General features: G+C 53.1%; 1 protein-coding gene across 1 annotated transcript; it reads left to right on the forward strand.

Moving 5' to 3' along the window:
• Nucleotides 1-941: 941 nt before the first annotated feature.
• FAM78A (family with sequence similarity 78 member A) lies at nucleotides 942-13,772 on the forward strand. Its single transcript, XM_040083428.1, has 2 exons — nucleotides 942-1,979; nucleotides 9,369-13,772. Exons 1-2 carry the CDS (start codon nucleotides 1,717-1,719, stop codon nucleotides 9,895-9,897), a joined length of 792 nt encoding a protein of 263 aa, XP_039939362.1. The 5' UTR covers nucleotides 942-1,716; the 3' UTR covers nucleotides 9,898-13,772.
• The last annotated feature ends 6,002 nt before the right edge of the window (nucleotides 13,773-19,774 follow it).

Consider the following 19,774-nt stretch of genomic DNA (forward strand, 5'->3'; position numbering starts at 1 on the left):
GCGGGAGGAAATGCTGGGGTTTTTTTGCAAAGGAGGTTTAGCCTCAACAGCTGCAGTTTAAAAACGAAATTCAGGGGGAGGGATGGGACTGGGCGAAGGAGGGAGGACAGGGCGGCGGGGGGGCCCCGGAGCCGCAGCCGGTGCCGCTGGGGCCGCGGCAGCCACGGGCATGCGGCGCTCCCTGCCCGGGCAGCGGCCGGGCACGCCCGGGGGCACCGAGGGGCTGCCGGCGAGTTTCTGCAAAGTTTGACCCCGTTGCCTTTTCGATGCTGCCGCTGCTGCGGCGAGCGGAGCCGGAGCCCCCCCGCGCTCCCCCGCTCCCCCGGCGAGGCTGAGCCCCGGGGCCGCCGCCGTCCCCGGGCTGCGTGAATGTATTGCGGAGAGGAAGCCTGCGGCAGCCGGGAGGCGGAGGCACCGATCCCGCTCCGCTCACCTCCCCGGGCAGGCGGCGAAGAGGCGAAGGGAAAAAAAACCCCAGCGAGAGAAGGAGCCTCCCCCCCGCCCCGCGCCGCCGCTCGCCCCCGCAGCGCAGGAGCCGGGGCTCGGCGGCGCGGCCGGGGCTCGCCGCGGCTCCCCGGGATGCTGTGACGCCCTGCGGGGCCCACGCGTGTGCGGGGCAGCCCCGCCGGCCGCCCATGAGCCCCGCCGGCTGAGCCGCAGCCGGCTCGCCCGGGAGCGGCGGCAGCAGCGGCGGCAGGAGGAGGAGGAGGAGGAGGAGGAGGAAGGTCGGACACCCCTGCGGAGAGCCGCTCGCCGAGGAGGAGGAGGAGGAGAAGGAGGAGGAGGAGGAAGGGGAGCGGCGGGGCCGGCGCCCCCCGGGCCGGTGCGTGGCGGGGGATGTCACGGGCGGCGGTTCCGCGGCGCTGAGCGGGCGCGGAGCGGCGCGGCCCCGGCGGGCGCGGGGGAGGCTCCATCGCCGCCTGCCCCGCTGCGCTCCCGGAGCCGCCGGCCCCACCGGCACCGCGGCCGCTCCCCTCTGCGTCCGGCTATTTCTAAGGAGAAGAAGAAGAAGAAAAAAAAAAAGAAGAAGAAGAAGAAAAAAAGATATTTAATCCCATCGCTGGCGGAGGAGCCTCCAGAATCGGAGATTTGGCGACTTTTTTGCGGTTTTTTTTTTTTCCAGCCGTCGTTTCTTTCTGTTATTATTGTAATTTTGTGCGAAAGGAAGTTATGAACAACTGCAAGTCAGGAAGTGGAAATCCACACCGGTTGTGACAAGCTGGGGCTAAAAACTATTTCATTATTTATATAGATGTGTCTATCAACATTCTGCTTTTCATCCAAAGAATAAAGGGAAATACCGGCTAGTCCTATGTTTGATGGTGAATGACAGACAGCGTCTGAGCAAAGGAAGGACTAAATATATCAGCTAAGAACACCACCTTTATTTATTGAACTCGAGAGACTTATTTTTTTTTAACCCAAAGACTGTTTGAGCAAGAGATTTAATGGGTCGTTAAAAGGGGAAAAAAAAAATTTAAAGGCCCGTTTGCTTCTGAAGCGCAGCTAACCTCAAAAATAGAAGCAGTACTTGTAAGACAGATATTCGAATTAAGGCTTTACGTGATGAATTTTCTATCCTATGGATATCAGTTTTGAAATTACAAACCAAGAAGATCTGTAATTGATCTAGCACCAGATAATTTCAATGCCTAATATTCCCCAGGATTGCTGGAGTACCCTAGGAGCTGCGTCGGACTGTACTCGGGGTATGCCATGGGCTGTATTCAGAGTATTAGCTGCAAATCCAAAGTTTTCCGGGAAAGTATTTCGGTGATTGAAGTCAAAGCCTCCATTGATCCCATTCCCACCAGCATTGACGAGTCCTCCAGCGTGGTCCTGCGCTACCGGACCCCTCACTTCCGAGCCTCTGCGCAGGTGTTGGTGCCCCCTCTTCCCAAGAAGGAGACCTGGATCGTGGGCTGGATCCAGGCTTGCAGCCACATGGAATTTTACAATCACTACGGGGAACAGGGAATGTAAGTATTTCCAAGAGCGCGTGCGGGCGCGTGTGCCTAAGGGGAAGAGGGAAGGGGAGGACCACGGCCTAGTTGGGAAATAATGGATTAAGCCAAAAATTATAATCCATATTTAAAAACCTAGCCACTCTGAAACTTAGCAGGACTTTCCCATGTGTTTAAAATACAGGAGAGCTCATCCCTGCCCTTTTAAAGCAGTGGGTGTTCTTCTCTTCAAATGGGAATTTGCCCAAGCCCCAACCGAACCCCGCTTGTTCTGGTAGGAACCCCAAAGCAACGCTATTTCACAGCAGCTTTTGGGCTGCACAGGAGATCCTGAAACCCCGGGAGCAGCCCTGCCACGACAGGCACCTCTGCTTCGAGAGGTGTTTGACACGAGTGGTTCTCCTGGCCTCCTCCAGCTCCTCTTTGCCTGCATCCCTCCCCATCCCAAAGCTGTGCATTGAGGAGCCCCAGGAGAGCCCAGGGCTGACACTTGTGGCACCGAGCTGTCCCTGGAGTGCTCTGCTGCTGCTGCTGCTGCTGCTGCTGCTGCTGCAGTGAGCCGTGGCTGGGAGCTCGGTAGCCCACCAGCTTTGGGAGCACGTTTAACGTCACAGGAGGAATCCTGCTTGCTTTGCCCACAGTAGCAGGCAGCCCACGGGAAAGCACAAGCTGGATTTAACCCGTTGGTAGTGGAATCATCTGCATCACCTTGGAGCAGGGTGCGAATTTCACGTTAGCCTCCTTTATGGGTAATGTGAAAGGGAAGGTGAAGAGGTGCGTGTGAGGTGGGAGGAATCCAGGGGCCGTTTGCACACCAAGAACCCCAGTGTTATTGGTCAGAGAGTCACAGTGAGACAGGAATGAGTCAAATCAGAATGTCACCTCCCTGCCGAGAAAAGCCGTCTCTCCCCAGTCCCCCGGCGGCTTGTTCTCCAAACGCTGCAGGCTTTGGCCCACAGATAAATCAGCCCCTGCACCTGATCCCCAAATGCCTGCACGGAACAGCAATTCTGCAACTCACCGTGCTGGGCAGCACCAGGTGCAGCCTCCTGGTGCAGCAGCAATGTCTGTCCAGCCACGGGGACAGACGCCGAGCGCAGAGGCAGCGCTGGCAGCTGGGTCACTGGCTGGAGGTGCTGATGCCGCCCAGTCTCTGGGGGTGAGCGAGGAAGGACGGCAAGGTCAGGTCTGAGCAATCCTCTCCCTGCTCATCCCCCGAGTCAGGGAGATGCTGCCTCAGCCCCTGAGGGTCAGTCTGGGCAGCTTAAAAAAAAAAAAAAAAAAAAAAAAATATCCCTGAATGAGGAGTGGTAAGGGAAGAGGGAGACACGGCGGGCTGGAGAGCAGGGCTGACTTAATGCAGCGCCTTCCCGACGGCCTGAACATCTGCACGCACAGCCCGGCCCTCCTCCCCTCCCCGCTGCCCCGGAGCCCCGCCGAGGACGCGGGCTGAGCATCGCACGGACAGGCTGCAGGATGCGGACCGGAGGGAAGGGCACGGGAGGAGCGGCCCGAAGCCACGGGCTGCCCCCGCTCCTGTCCCCGTGTCCCCTCTCTGCTCGAGCAGAAAGTTTCTGGAGAAGAGAACTGGCACCTGGCAAACGCCGGCAGAGCAGACAGGCTGATCTCGGTTTTGAAAGTATTTACAGCAGGCCCGAAATCTGTAGGCTTTTTGGCTCCAGCAGCATCTTCAGCAAGGACAATTTGTTGCTCAGATGTTCCCAGTTCCAGGCCTTTGGGATTTGCATGTGTAATTCTCTGGCTCATTTAGGAATCCTGTCTTTAGCGACCAGCTGCAAAGGAAAATAGAAAAGTCCAGTTTGTATAAATACAGCTCAGATGAACTGAAATAGGGAGGACTGGGCACAGAATGATGCTGCCAGTGCTGCTCTGGGCTGCAAACCTCAGCGTGGCCTTTTGTTTCCCTGCACCTGGGTTGCCCTGTGTTTAAAACGAGGATTTGGTACAGCCTGCCCTTGCTGGAATGTTTTTTGGGGGAAAAAAAAAAAAAAAAAAAAAAAAAAAATATATATATATATATATATATATATATATATAAAAAAAAATAGTAGCTGCTGCTGTAAACAGGTAGATTTAAACACTGCAGATAGGTATGAGAGCTTTTAGCTAGAAAATCATAGAAACAAAGATTTTTCCTTAGAAGGTTCATTGACATTTAACCCCCCACCAAAAAAGTTACCTGAACACCAGCAAGAATTGGTTCCTCTCTTTCTACAGACTCATTGCCGTCTGAAGGCTGTAAATAAGGGCATTTGGGAGCAAAGGCCTCTTCAATGTCACTGAAACATGGGCTTGGAAGACCTTTACAGAGAGAGAGAGAGAGAGAGAGAGGCAGGACACAAACCTAAGAGAAAGGATGGGCCAAGGCTTTGTCTGGTGTAACTCAATGTAATCCCACTGACCTCCACAGAGCTGCATCGATTGATGCCAACAGAGTCCCAACTTTCCATGACAGGGAGAGGCTACTGCCACGTCCATGTTTTTAACCCCTGTGGTGACCAGCAAACAAAAAAAACCCCAAATAATCAAAAATCAGTCATCTAACCCGAGCACCAATACTTGCAGCAGGCTCTGGATTAATTCTTCACTTCTCTGCTGGGAAGTTGTTAGCTGTGCATAAGCTGGCCATTACACTGAGGATGGGAACAGCTGAGAAATACTGGAGCAGATGGAGCTGTGCATAATGCTGCTATAGGGATGGGAGCTACAGAGGGGATAATTTAGACACGGCACGTTTAAAGTGGCACTGACAATTTGGGGGCTAAATGCAGTGCATTTTTAAATTTAAAGGGAGAGGATGAAGGTTCGGATAACGCACGAGTGCTGGCGTTATTTTACGTGTGAGTCAGTGGATGCTGCAGGGAACATGAAAACCCCCAGCATGAGGATGTGGATGTGCCCTCTGCCCTTTCTCTGTGCAGGGCTGGAGCAAACTCCTGTGCACCCCGTTGCTGTTCCTCCCATGCAGGATTTTACCCTTGTCCTTAGGGAAGGATGCTGCTGTGCAGAGGGAGGCACCAGGGTCAGGCCAGAGCTGTGACCTGTGCAGGAGCAGCTGGACCAGGTCCCTGCTGGCATCTCCTGGGGTGGGTGCTGGTTTCTGCACCTGGTGGAAGCCGTGTCAGCGGCTGGGCCATGCTGGAATGGCGTTATCCAGCCTCCTTCATCTCCATGGAGATGTGCAAGAAGCCGTGCAGATGGAGATATGCAAAAGGGAGAGATAAATAAATTGGAGTTGGAATGTGATCGGCCAAGAATCCGGGGAAGTTTCTTGTGGATGTTTCTCCCCCTGGAAGAGATGGGGCACTTGCATCAGTTACATCATCACTTCATCTTCCCAGGCATCTCTCCCTGGTGAGATTAAATCTTCCATGCCCTGCAGCAGGGACATAATGAACTCAGCTTGTCAAGAGAATAAACCCCCAGTCCCCAGGAGGGAGGACACAATCAGAAAAACCAAAAGGGTTTCTTTTCCAAAGAAAGTGAAGGGAAGTCAGTTCACTGTGGGAATTTGCCCCTCCAGGGATTTAGAGGAAAAGGCTTTGCTGCCCTGCAATGGCCCCTGGATCTCACTTGTGCTGAGCACCCACCTTAGCCCAGTTACATGGACTGTCCAGTTGGACTGGAGTCTGCTCCTCTAAACCAGCAATTTTATTGTTGCCTTTGAAATTGTTGCCTTTTTCCTGATGCCAGTTTTGTGCCAGTTTTACTCCCTGACCCAGCCATCAAACACTGCTGCTGGTTCAAGAGATGAGGCAGGAACACACAGCTGGAGGCTGGGAGGAAGAGGGACCACAGCAGCACAGCTCTGCCAGCCGGGGAACAACATCTTAAATTTCCTTCCTGTTCCTCACTCTAACCCTGCCTTGACTTGCCTGACGTGCTGGAGTAGGTGAGAGAGGCGCTGTGAAGGAGAAATTAAAATTAAGCAGCTCTGGCTATCAGGTTTTCTTCCTCTCAGTCAGTCCCCCGTGCAGGCCAGTGGTGGAGGGAGGCAGGAGCAGGGATGTGAAACACCTGAGACGGAGTTTCACTACACCCACACGTGGCCCTGGTCCATGCACCAAGCAGGGGCTGTGTCCCAGAGGAGCTGCTCTTATTTAGGGAGCTCGGAGAGGAAGGTGTTGGAAAGCACAAGGTTGTGCAAGTCCATCTGGCCTGTGACTAATTAGGAGCTGGCTTTCAGCAATTAGAGCTGAGGATGCAATAGTGCCTGGCGCCTGTCTGGAAAGGTTACCTGGATGTACCCACGCTGCTGGATCCCAGGGCTGGAGGCTGCTCTGCTGGGTTTGCTCTCACTGCCCTGGTGGGTGCTGTGGGACAGACATCTGCGAGCTCAGGATGAGCTGGGAGATTTGTTCCCTGTGACAGAACAGGAAAAAAAAAAGTGTCTGAATGAGGACTGGGAAGTTCAAACCTACATAAAGCTGCCTGGCTGTCAGCAGCAGGGCTCCAGTTGTACCACAAGAAATAGCTCAAAGTTCCTTCTGGTAGCAAGAAGACATTTGTTAAGAGAGGTTTCTTGGCAGCTCCAGTCTCTGGCGATGCCCACACTGACTCTGAAGGTTTCAGAAGAGGCAGAAACAGGCTTGTCAGTGTTATAAGCCAGAACCTACTGATCTTGGAGCTGATCAGTGAACCCACGAAACCAGATAGCTTGGTTTCTTTTCATGCCTCCTTCCTGCTATTGTCAGCAAATTTGTTTACTGGGCACTTTCTGGTCTCTCCTTGGCTCGACACTACCAGGGAAAGATGCTGATGCAGCCAAAGATCATTCCACAGCATTCTTTCCAAAATCATCCAGTTGTTGGCATATTATTTAACGTGGACACGCTCTGCAAGCAGAGGCTGCCAGCCTGGCTGGCACAGAGGCTTTGCTGTAGCATCGGGCGAGGGGCAACCACCAGCAGCAACCACCATTGCAGCCCCTGCCCTGCTCCAGTCATGGGATCATCATGAGGCCTCGTTTCTCTGCTCCTTCCAAGCTGTGCAGATGAAGCATGATGGTTTTGAAACCCCGGGGTTAACCACACTGGCTAGAATTCGGCACAGCGTGCTCTGTGAAGAAACGCAGGCTGGTTTCTCTTCCCCGCTCCTGCCCACGCCTTTCCTCAAGCTGGGTGCCCTCCTGGGCCACCCTGAGCTCAGCCACGCTCAGCTCTGTCCTGGGATGCTGCGGGCTCTGCAGCACCATCCTGCTGGGCCCCGACACAGCTCCACCTTTTTGCTCTTGTCTAAATCCTGGGCAAATCCCGAGAAGCTCCTGCAATTCCATACTGACCTGGGGCTCTGGGAATGAAGATGAGGACAAGCAGATCTTGGAGGTCCTGCATTTACCGGGCACAGGTTCTCCTGCCATTCACGCAGCAGCTCTGATCTGAGGAGGCTGGAGCAGCCCAGGAGGGTTTTCACCCTCTGTGGCATCTCAGCTCCGGGTTTGGCACCTCTGTACCTGCAGAGCTGCTGTGGCTGCACCACGCCTGTCACCTCAGAGTCAGCCTGTGAGACATTGTCACATCTCATCCCTGGGTGACAGCCAAGCTGAGTACCGGCCACTGTTGGAATGGAAAATGATCCTAAACCAGCGGCTGAACGGGAGAGAAGAGCCCCCAGGTGGGGTTTCGGAGCTGGGCTGTGCAGCAGGGAGGGGTGGGGGCTGCAGAGCACGACCTCCGCTCATCCATCGGCGAGGGCTGGGTCACCCAGCATCCCCAGAGCCTTCCTGAGCCCTCCCAGAGCCTTCCCCTGCCCAGCTCTGCCTGAAGGGCATGAGGGGCACTGAGCCAGGGTGACTCCGGTTTGCAGGGCAGAGCGTGTAAACATCTCTGCAGTGCACAAGGGTCCTGGCAGCACTGCTCAGGGATCTCCTTTTGGCTGCCTTCACTAAGAATTTTCTTCCAGGGAAAGGACTCCCTCTGCCTGCTGGCGATGAGCTCGGGAGGAAGGGATTGCTGCGGCTGCGGTGCCGAGGCTGACAGCAGCCGGCGAATCTGTGCAGGGAGATGTTGTGCTTGCATAACCCCTGCTCCTGCGGCTCAGAGCATCCCTGCGTGCCCCGGTCCTGATGCTCAGAGCATCCCCTGGTCCTGCTGCTCCCATCATCCCTGCAGCCCCCGGGACACCCCACGTCCTGTCTCGCACTGGGGAGGTGTTTGCCAGGACCCCCCCCCAACTCTCATTAAAAAAAAAAAGATAAATGAGACCTTTAAATCCCCCCATGGTATCCTCTAGCCAGAGCCAGACACAGCTAAGTGCTGAACGATCCAGTGGGTACAAACACGGAGGCACTTCACGGTCATTAACTAATTAACAGTCAAAACAGCCTTATGAGATGGCCACATCAGTCCTGGCCAGAGCAGCTCATCCCAAAGCTGTGTAAGAGCCAGCCAGGCCCACGAGTACCCCCAGCCACAGCCTCCTCTGCAATCAAGGGGCTATTTTAAGCTGCAGCACCAGGCTTATGAAAGGCTTGGGCAGTCACCCTGACCCTGACGAGCCTCAGGGCGTCCCCTCTGTGTCTCTCCAAGATAAATAATTCCCCGTGTCCCTGCTGCAGGCTGGGCAAGGCTCAGGGGACTGGAGCACAGGCAGTCCTACGGCAGGGTCAGGTGCTGCCGCCACCCAGTCCCTTCTGCCACCTCGATGGCTGGGACATCACCCCTGGGTGGTGGGGAGTGCTGATTCCTGGGCAGGAGGGAGAAGGTACATGAGAGCCACCTCTGCCAGCCTGGTTTTTAAAAGACTGTCCTTAAAACAGTGCACACTGAGCAAGTGATCCATGGTTGTGCCTTCTCAGAGCAAACACCCAACCCTTCTTCTGAGACATGTTTGCCTCTGTTGGCAAATCTAATCTTAAAAATTAAATTGGAAGTTAATGAAAAAACGCACTCGGAGCTGTGCATCAGCAGTACAAGGTGACAGGGGCCTGTTTTCACTGATATTCCTGCTGGAAACACTGACCTTTCTGTCCCTCTCGCAGGTGAGCGGCTCGGGCACTTTTACAAGCAGCTCGTCCTCGGCCTCTCTGATTACTGTAACCCCATCCCCAGCCCAGAGCCGGGTGTGCAGCTCTCCAGCTGGGCCCTTCCAAGGGCTGGAGGAGGATGGGTTACACTTCCAGCGCCAGGCAGACAGCGGGGAGGGACAGTGGCGCATCCAGGGAGAAATTTAGGGGATGAACGGATTGAGAGCAGGCCTGACAAGAGGGATGCTCTTAATGGCAGGGATGAACTCTTTAAGAAGGATGGCACCAAGGGCACAAATTACAGTTAAAAGCTGGAGAGGGAATGCATCCACAGCTCTTTCCTCTCCTTTCTAAAGTCCGGCATGTTTCTAAACCAGTTAATTAATGCGTTATCCGTAATTTGCTATTGTTCATGGCAGGTCAAGTTGGGAGCTCCCAGATCTACTGGACGGTAAAATCCAGGCCATCAGTGACTCAGATGGAGTGAACTATCCCTGGTACGGTAACACCACGGAAACCTGCACCATCGTGGGTCCCACCAAGAAAGAGTCCAAGTTCAACATCAGCATGAACGACAACTTCTACCCGAGCGTGACGTGGGCGGTGCCCGTCAGCGACAGCAACGTGGCCAAGCTCACGAGCATCCACCGGGATCAGAGCTTCACCACCTGGCTGGTGGCCACCAACACGGCCACCAACGAGATGGTGACCTTGCAGACTATCAAATGGCGCATGAGGCTGGGCATCGAGGTGAACCCCAGCAGGCCCCTGGGGCAGCGTGCCAAGCTGCAGGAGCCCTCGGCTCAAGAGCAGCCCCAGGTCCTCAGCAAGAATGAGCCAATACCACCCAGTGCCCTTGTCAAACCCAATGCCAATGATGCTCAGGTACTCATGTGGAGGCCAAAGGATGGACCGCCACTCGTGGTGATACCCCCGAAACATCGGTAATACACACCTGGCGTCCCGGCACCGAGAGGGAGAAAACTAAACCCGAAGCAAAACAATCGCTTAGGTATTAGGATACACACGTATAATCTGAGCAAAATCAAAATGCACTTTTTATTCATTCAACAAATGCAACCATTCTACCTTCTCCCATTGGGACGGATTTCACTGTGCTAAAGCTAAAGAGGAGACCTTGGACTGGGTCTGTCTCATCACTGGATTCCTAAGGGAAGAAACTAACACTGATGTCTACCCTATAGCTTTTTTTTTTTCTTCCCTACTTTAGTTCCCGTTTGAACTTCAGTCTCATTAGCTTGTCCAGAACAATAAGAATATTTTATTTGGGATTTTAAGATTTTTTTTTTTTTTTTTTTCTTTTTTGGTTGAGAATGAAACAAGTTCCTGGAGCAAAAAGTTGACTATTTAAGATAAGGTGTTTTTTTTTTTTTTAAGCGGTAAGGTTCTGAGTTGCAAATCCAAGTCATGCGGCCTTATGTAGACTTTGCTTTGCATTGCCAAACTTTTGCCTTAAAGCTATGTTTGAAAAAAAATAGAAAAAACCAACAAAAACACCACAAGGCAGAATGTCCTTTCTACAGAATTCTGGAGAAAAAGTTTTGGATCAAGGAATAGATTGTGAGCGTGGCACAGGCTGATGGATGAAAAGGGCATGAAATTGGAAGAAGCAAGAAAATCTTCCTCTTTTTAAAACCTGGAACAAGGAAGCACGGGAATAATCTCAGTTTCAAAGCAATGCAAATAACAAACCTGCTGTCGGGTGGCTCTCGAGGGGGAGCTCCCAGGACACCTCCCTGCTTTGCAGGAGGGGCTGGAAGCTCCTCGTGCTGCTCACCCGTGGTGATCTCAGCCTCCCGTTAGCAGTTTAATATGGAATAACCTCACAGCTGGAATTGTGGCCCTGGGAGTCAACACCAATCAAGGGGGGGATGTCCCACTGGGTTTGTCTTTAGGACACGCAGATGTTTTCCCAGCTAGCCCACAGCCTCACCTTCTCCTGGATAAGAGCCCAGGGCTCGTGTGCCTGCTGCTGTCGGGTGAAGCTCCGCTGCCCCGTTGGTCCATAAAATCCCAGTGACGGTGCTGTACAGAGAGCAGGATGTGAAAAGGATCCTTCTGAAGTCACTGGAGACACACAGGTGCCAGCGAGGGCACGAATCACCCACCGAGTCTACCCAGCAAGATCTGCACTTCAGGAGCAGCCACCTCTGAAAATAACAGGGATCACTCCCACCAAACACTGCAGCGACAGCTGAGGAAAACCCTTCCTTCTGTGGTAACGAATCACGTTGGGATTAGTAGATAATTTTCTTCCCAATGACCTCCTGATTGACCTGCCTGTCAGGAACGAGGCACAGGCAGGACCATGACACTGTCCCTGTCTGTCGTGGCCCAAACATCCATTGCAGCAAAGGGCAACACAAGGGAAGGTGCAGGAGGGCAACACCTGAGCCTTAGGTGTGGATCCTCTGCGAGGAAGGAGCATTTGGAGGAGGAGGTGAAACCTGTAGGTTTTTAATAAGGACCAGATGGCTGCTGAGATAACCAGATGCTCTTCTGCAGAGGAGGATGAGGCAGAAGAGCCTTTTGAATGGGAGGGATGGGTTTGAAGGCAGAGGAAGTTCTGTGGTGGAGGCCAGGGCACAGGATGGGAGTGGAGGATCTGCTCTGCTCCAGCACATGGCCCGAGGCAGATCACTTCCCTCTGCAGCTCCTTCCCCCAGAAAATATTTCTTCCTCCTATTAACAACTTGCCTCAAGAGCTGGGACTAAGGAGAGTTCTGCATGCCAGGTACAAGCCTGGCCCTGCTGAGCTGGTCTGAACAGGTCTCACAACCCCACACACGCTGCTCAAAAGGCTCTCCCCTTGGAGAGGCACCAATTAGCTGCTATTCCTATCCTCATCTTCCACACGGGACGTTACCAGCAAGAAATTCTCCTTCCTCCCTTCTCCACAGCCACACCACCTCCTTTGGCAACAGGTTCAACATCACCCCTGCCTGGGGAACGCACCTCCAGAAGTTGTGTCCCCCACCAAGACAGCCTCAAACCAGCAAATGAGGATCCTGGGGCCCTGCAGCCACTCCCCCGTCTCCAGGGGAGCCCACCCCTCCTCCATCCACGGGCTTTCAGAGATGCTCAGCCACGGAGCTGCTCCTTCCCATGGGCAGAGCTCCGAGGTGGGAAGTCTGGCTTGCAAACGACTGGACTGGATCAAACCCAAATCCACAAGCCAAAGGGTGCCTAAATCTCGGCTTTGGGACTATAAAGGATGAAGTTAGGGAGATTTGGACTTGCACAGTCGCTCTCTGTATTAAACTCTGTTTTCTTACCTGGATTCAGATCCATCTATAGCTCCACTGGCACAGCCCTTTGGGACTTGTCTGTGTTTTCTCCGAGGCAATACATGCAGAAGAGGACAAACTCTGAGCTGTGGGTGAATAGCTGATCGTGCTCTCACGCATCCTGGCTGCTGCTGAGTCCCACGGGTGGGAGCTGAAGGGGGATCTGTGTCTGGTATTCACTTTGTCTCCAGGTGCTGAGTACTTACAGTTCTCACTGATGTCAGCCGGGGTCGAAGGAATCGGGCCCAGTTGTCTTAACAAGCTGCACAAAGGAATTCCAAGGAAAGATTTCTTCTCAGTCACCAAAAACCACATTCAGGGAACACCTACGTCCTTTCCCACTTAGCTTTGTGTCGGACTTAGTCTCCCAGTGCATTAAGTAAATCTGGTCCCTCCTATTCCCTCTACCTGGTGGACTGGATACATCCATGCAATCTGATAGCAACCTCCTGGCTAATTCGTCCTGTTGCACTGAACGGACCCAGCTAAGCAGTGAATACAAAATTTGCCGTTGGGGTCAGCTTTGCATGGACTCCTCCCTTCCCAAAGAATGCCTTTATCCCGTGCCTAGGTGGAAACGTGCCCCTTCACCTCCATCTGCATCACCAGACATGGCGTAGAGAGTGATGCTGCCTCTTTGGAGATTCCGTGCGTCGTGATTAAAAGTGATGTTTTTCCAATGCTGCTTCATTACAAACCTGGTGGAGGACAGATTGTCCGTAACAGGAAGGATGGCTGGCAGTGACAGAGGGTCCAAGACACCGCTGTTGCTATGGCTGGTTAATGCCCACCTGGTTAGAACAGGGATCGATTGACAGCGTTCCAGTGGGCACTTAAACATCTGGGGTCCCAGGGCAGAGTGGTCAGTGAGCAGAGGTGAACCAAGCTCCTTCTCTGGCAGCTTTGTGCAGAGCCAGGAATACACAAAGGATACACTGGGAAGGCGTTGGGGCACCGACACGGGGTACACGGATGAGCGTGAGCGTGTCTCTGCCTCAGCCCTCCCGTCAGTGATGCTCTCAGCTCTTTAGAGACCCAAATCCCCACAGGGGCTCAGCGTGCAGCCTGGCCATCCCTGTCACAGCCCTGTCGCGATCCAGGGTGGGAAGCAGCCCTGGCCCAGACCCTCACCTGCACCCAGCGCCGGGCAGGGGCTGCCGAGCGGGTCGCGGACCTCGTGGTTCTCCTTCCCTACCCTTGACACCGAGATGAGCGTGGGAAGAGAGGGGCAGCCCCTCGGGGAGTCAGTACAGCCCCTCAGCAGCCTTGGGGAGGGGAAGAGACCCGTGGAGCCGGCGCCAGGCTGGGTCCAGCCCCGGGGGAAGGCGAGGCACCGCCGCCCCTCCTGCCCTGGCTCCCGGCGCAGCAATAAGAATCGTCCTTGGTCTTGTAGAGATACTGTGAAAACAAAACCAAGATGTACAGAGTCTGGACACTTACAGAGATGTAAAAACAAACAAAACAAACCCCCGCTTTTATAACAGACAGAGAAATAAAGTGAAATTTTCAAACGCGTCTGCCTGCAGTCGTTTGGGCGGTGGCTGTTTTTCAACAAATGGCTCTGCGCTCACGTTTCGAGGCGGCGATAAGCGCCTTATTTACCACCAAATCTCTCTCCCTGTCAGCTCTTGGGCCGCAGCAAACAGAGCCCGGAGGTTTCTGGTGAAAAACACCAGCCAACATCCTGCATTTCTCATGCCCAGGCTGCAGCGCATCTCGGCGCGGCCGGAGCCGGGCGCAGGCAGCGGCTCGGCTTCTGCACACTTTGGTTTCCTGGCACCCTTTGCTTATTTAGCAAAAGCCGGGGCAGATGCTCGTTGAAAATACCACATCTGGAGAGAGGCAGCAGCGCAGAGCCCTGGGCAGAGGAGAGGGTGAAAGCAGCCCGTGGCTGGTTTGCAAACACCGCCCGTACTCATTCCGTTATTCCCTGCCCGCCCCCGAAAATTTTCACGTTCAGGTTTTGTTTGCTTTCCAGTAAAGGAAAGCGCTGACGTGAGTTCTGGAGAGCGGGGGGTGCCTGGCCAAGCGGCCAGCACAGCTCCACTGCTGATCCCTGAAATCCACAGGGCTCCACTGGCACCTTCCAGCTCTGCTCCAGCTCTTCCTGCCACAGCCCGACCCCACCGCAGGCTCCTGTCCCACCGCTGTGCCCAAGCAAGACACAGGTTTCCCTTTTTTTTTTTTACATTTTTTTGGTCTTTGTGAAGTTTTTCTGGTCTCTGATTCAGCTGGCAAAGCAGCATCAAAGCTTCTCCAAAAAGCACCAGAGCAAAGAGCTGCTCCGTGTGCTGTGGTAGCAGAGCCGGGGCAGGGACACAAACAAGTGCAGGAGGGGAAGAGGAGGAAGGAAACTCCCAGCTCGAGAAAAGGAATGTGCAGGGATGGAGCTTGAGCAGGGGAGAGGACAGATTCTGAGTGGGATTCCTTTCCACAGTGGAAACACTCCAGCCTCATCTGTTGATAGCAGGTTAAATTTAGATGCCCCAGTTTTGGAGGGAGGGGTGGGGAGGGGACACCAGCCAAGTCACAGCTGCTTTGGTGAGATCCTGGAAAAGCCAAAAGCACGCTGTCACTTCTCCCTGCACAGGGACACTGGAAAAGCCCCTGTGAGGGATGAGGAGGGCAGAGGGAAGGTCATGAGCTGCTGAGGCCAGCACAGCCCGGGCGAGGCCAGAGCCCCTTTCTGGTAACACCAATCCTTGACTGCAGCACATCCCAAACTTCACTGTTGTACAAGTTTTGTCCCTTGGCTTTGTAATTTTCTTACCTCAGTTTTAAGCAGACTGAGGCAACACTTCCTCCATTTGAAGAAACCCTCTGACCTCCACAGTTCCTGCTTGAAACTCTGCAGGGGCTTTCCTCTGCTGATGCAAATCAGGTTTTGTTCCCTATTTCTTCTCTTTCACATCTCCTTAAACCGTTCGTGTGCAGCAGCTGCAAATACGCCTTTCATTCCTTCATGTTTTCAAGTTTTAAAGCAAAATATTTTTAGCAATGCCCTGAAGAACCTTGAAGCACCTATTAAAAATAAAATAAAATAAAAATACAGTGCCATGAATTGAGATGTGATTGTAACAGCTCCTGGAACAACCTGCACTGAGATTCTCAGGGTTACCTTTAGTAACTTTTGTACATTGGTTCTCACAAAGCTTTTGGTTGTAGAGTCCTGGAAAAAAGGATTTTCCTGTGAGGCTGGGGAGGCCCTGGCAGGGGGTGCCCAGGGAAGCTGTGGCTGCTCCATCCCTGGAATGTCCAAGGCCAGGCTGGATGGGGCTTGGAGCAACCTGGGATGGTGGGAGGTGTGGGAAGGGGTGGAATGAGACGGGCTTTAAGGTCCCTTCCCTCCCAAACCATTCTGCGAAGAACCCGAACACAGGAGAGCAGCACTGGAGAACCACAATTCACAACTTTGGGCTCGTCCCACATTTCCCTTTCACCTCCGCCCCTGCAGAGAGGCTCTGTGAGGAGCCCTGAGCGGCAGTGACTGCAGCACCCTGCTCGCAGAGAGGTGCTGGAGGGGGGCTCACTGCTGCTGTCCGTGCTGGGGGGGTCTGTGAGGAGGCAGAACCGCAGCCCAGAGCAGAGCAGCAGTGGAGCCCCAGCACGTGTGTTTATCTCCTGTGCAGGGAGCACAGACACAGGCACTGGCAGCACAGAGCCCGCAGGAGATAAGGGCAGGCAGGGGAAGTGCTGGCTCTGCAGCAGGGGACAGACACACACGGGCAGAGGAGGAGCTTTGTGACCCACTGGGAGCTGCAGGAAAAGGAGGTGGGGATGAGGAGAGGTGAGGAGTATGCTGAGCGTGACCACTGAGCCCCTGGGGAGCTGAGCCCACGGACACACAGAGGTGTGCAGAGCTGGGAGAGGTGTTGACACATCCAGGCTCGTCCCTGGGAGAGGGAGAGTCACGGAGTCACAAAGTTTGTTAAATGCCTCCAAGGTCATGGAGTCCAACCTCTGACCGAACACCCCCATGTCAATTAAACCACAGCACGGAGTGCCTGTTCCCCATGGCTGCAGGACCCCAGAGCCTCATGCCTGTGAGAGGGAGTTCAGGGATGGACTCACTGCTGACCCAGGGCTGCTCATCCTGCCAGCCACAGCCGCCTCTTCGCAGCCCCTGGGGCTCCACACGACATTTATCTAGGAACAAAACCTTCCCTGGCACTCCCAGACTCACTCATGCCAAAGCCTCATGCAGGATTATTTTTCCTTGTAAGCAATGCTGGAAGCAATGCACGAGGGACACATGAAAACTAAGAAGGGATAAATAAAATGTCATTTCAGCCTCCGAGCCTGGACACGTACACGGCTGAGGGGAGAAGGGAGCTCTGCTCCAGAATGCTGGCAGGGACAGAGCAGTGCCCTGATTCCTGGGCACAGGAGTGGCAGGAGAGGTAGTGCCAGCACCTGCCTTCTCCTTTTCCCAGCATCTGGAGCAAGGGAATGTTCTGCAGCACTTCTCCACCATCTCTCACAGGAGTCCCTGTGAGACGCAGCCTGAACAGAGCGGAGCAGCTCCCTGGTGGGGCTGAGCTGCTCTTCCTGCCCAGGCTGGTCCTGTCAGGAGCTTGGGCTGGTTTCTCCCACGGAGCATCGCCAGGATTTTGGTCAGGGACACAGCAGCTCTGCCCCTGGCAGGAGGGTGGCCACGGGGGACAGGCAAGCCAAGGGACATAACCCAGCCCTGCCATCCCTTCCCAGCTCCACAGCAGAAGGATGCCACTGGCATTTGTCCTCTGGTCACCTCCACGCTGTGACAGAATGATGTCCTTCCTTTCCCAGGAGATAGGACCAGACAGAGTGTTTTGGCCAAGACCACATTTCGAAATACCAAGCATTGTACAGCAAAAGCCTTTCAAACATGAGAGTTAAGTAATTAATTTTTCTGTCTCTGTGACAAAGCTGTGGTTTTGCCTTATTTTTCCAGAAAAAACCTATTTCCTTTGTTGCTCTTTTAGCCTTCAAGGAAGCAGAAATCCCTGTTTTGGTCTCCCCACGGGTTTGGGGAGATCCTTTTTGTCCCTGTGACTCCCTCTGCCCAGCAGTGACAGCAGAGCACTTCCAGCACTTGGCTTCCCACTGCCTTGAGGCCACAGCGTGGTCTCAGGGGAGGGGGAAAGAAGTGTGTGCTTTCATTAGAGATAATTAAGACTCTGATAAAAACCTTGGAAGATTTCTGCTCATACTGAAAGAGCAGGAAAAAAAGAGGCACAGAAGGCAAAGCTCCTCCAGGGCAGTGCAGTGAGGGCTGTTGGTTATCCAAAGATAACCAGCATGGACAAACTGCTGAATGAGACTCCAAGCCTGGCTCGCCCTTGAATTCTTGGCCCCAAGACTGGGGTTTTCTGCATTAGCAGCTTTACTCTCTGGTGGATGTCCACCCACAGAGCACCGGACAGAGGCCACTTAGCACAGGTGACAGAGCCTGTGACAGCCACCAAGCCACCACCACGTGCACTTGCCAACTCCTCGAGTCACCTGATGAAAATGCACATCTCCCAAAGCCGATCTGCCGGGTTCTGTGCGTATTCCTGCGGGCTCGTGGTCACCACCAGCCTCCCTGAGCTGCTCAGCTCCTCCAGCAGCTACTGTGGAAACAGGGAGCAGCACCTGCTTCTCAAGGGCAGAGAGTTCAGGGGGCTGGGCTGTTTCAGCCAGGATTTGGGAACAGCTCTAAGATTTGTGTTCAGTCAGGCTCTGGGTTAATTCTAAAGGCACTTCACCTGCCAGGAGTTAAACAGGTACCAAGCAGCAGAGCAGGGACACCCCCAACTGCTCCCATCATTCCAAAAGGGAAACTTTAAATGGCTCAGCCTGCCAACACCACATTCTTCCCAAGCCAATCTTCTCCATAGCAAGAGGCTTCTGAGCTATCTGGGGGAGCACAGCTGATATGGCCCCCGAGGAGGTGTCACATGCCACAGTGAGGGGAGATTAATGCAAAGAATTTAAGGTCAATGGTTTGGGCCAGCTGCTATTTATAAAGAGGAAGGAAAGCACAACAGCAGTGTCACCTCTAGGCCTTAAGAAATGTTGTCTTGTCAAGGAGAACACACTGGGAGGGGCAGGCTTCAATCCGTCTTCAGCTTTTCTTCACCTCCAGACCAGCCAAGTTTGGGAATATTCTCTGTCCCAGGGCTGTGGTCCCTGGAGCACCAGAATTGTCCCTCTTCCCCCCAATGGGACTGGGAGGTTACTCCCAAATCTCAAAAGTGCTGCCTCTAACAGAAATCCAGGGCAGATGGAAAAGCTTGGAGCCCATGGCCTTGCAAAGCCTCTCCACAGCTAAAAACAAGCCCTCCTTGTGCACTGAATTCCCCACTTTTCTTCATTTTTAACAGAAACCTGCCTAACATCGTTCCCAGGTGCAGAGACAGGAAGGACACCTGGCTCAGCAAACACAGCAGTTAGAAAAAAAACCCCCAATTTTAGGCTGATTTGGAAAAAAAAAATCTTCAGGAGCTGTTGACAAATATAAGTAGTTTATAATGGATATGAAAACAAGAAGTTATTGATTATTTACAATTCTCAAAAATGATCACATGCCCACCAAACCAGAAAATGTCATCTGTCATTGTATCATGTGATAGTAAAAAAAAAAAAGAAGAGAAAAAGAAACATTAGAATGTTTCTGCCGAAAACAGAAAAAGCAGAACTCCCCAAAACATCCTAATAGGACCAAGAAGAAAACTCCATCCAATTCTGCTCAGCTAACACAGGAGCTGCTATTTCAAATGTGCTCTCCACAGAGCAACAAAACCTGATTGCATCATTTCACGGAGGTCAGATGCATCAAATAGAAACTGTGTTTGGCCAGAAGCCTTCGGAGCATTCTTTGAAACATTTGTTTCGTTATGTTCAAGTATAAACACATGAGAATTTCACAAATGATACCGACTAAAGCCAAAAGCTACAGGGAAAAAGCACAAATCTCATCCCTGTTAGAAAAAAATGTATCCAACAGTAGAATCCAACAGCCAAAGCCAAAAAAAAAGCAAGATCACCAATGCCTCTGGATGGAGGTCACGTGTCTGCTTCCAGGGCCAGAAGTTCTCCCCAGAACCTGAGCTCCATTTCTTTGAGTTCTGTAAGGTTTACAGAAAGGTAAAAATAGGAGAGCTTTTACTTCCCACCTCTTTGCTGAATGTTACTGCCATGGGAACGTGCTCTGCACGCTGCCAGCTTCTTCCCAGATAATTTCCTATTTCTCCACTGAGCCTCTGGCTCACACATGACTCAGTTTCAGCACTTCACTGAGATAAGCATGTGCCCCATCCTAGACTTAAAATTAGCAGGACCAACCTCAGCTCCTTCTTCGGAGCCTGGGATAATCAGGCATTCTATTAATGAAAAATGTGCTGGTTTATGTCAGGAACCAACTGGAGCTGCTCCCTTGTGTAGGCAAGGGATGGACAAGAGAAAGCTGAGCCCAGCACGGGGCTGGGAAGCCCAGCACACATCCACCTCCCTTTGATGAAGGGAGATAATAAACCCTTCCACCACAAAAAACA

The sequence above is a fragment of the Hirundo rustica genome, chromosome 20 (assembly GCF_015227805.2).
Source record: "Hirundo rustica isolate bHirRus1 chromosome 20, bHirRus1.pri.v3, whole genome shotgun sequence".
NCBI classification, from domain to species: Eukaryota; Metazoa; Chordata; class Aves; order Passeriformes; family Hirundinidae; genus Hirundo; species Hirundo rustica.

What these genes read in the sequence shown, in the direction of transcription:
- FAM78A (XM_040083428.1), top strand. Translation starts at nt 1,717, where the DNA reads ATGGGCTGTATTCAGAGTATTAGCTGCAAATCCAAAGTTTTCCGGGAA. An exon ending in CACTACGGGGAACAGGGAAT is followed by an intron (nt 1,980 to 9,368) that starts GTAAGTATTTCC and finishes TGTTCATGGCAG; the next exon opens with GTCAAGTTGGGAGCTCCCAG.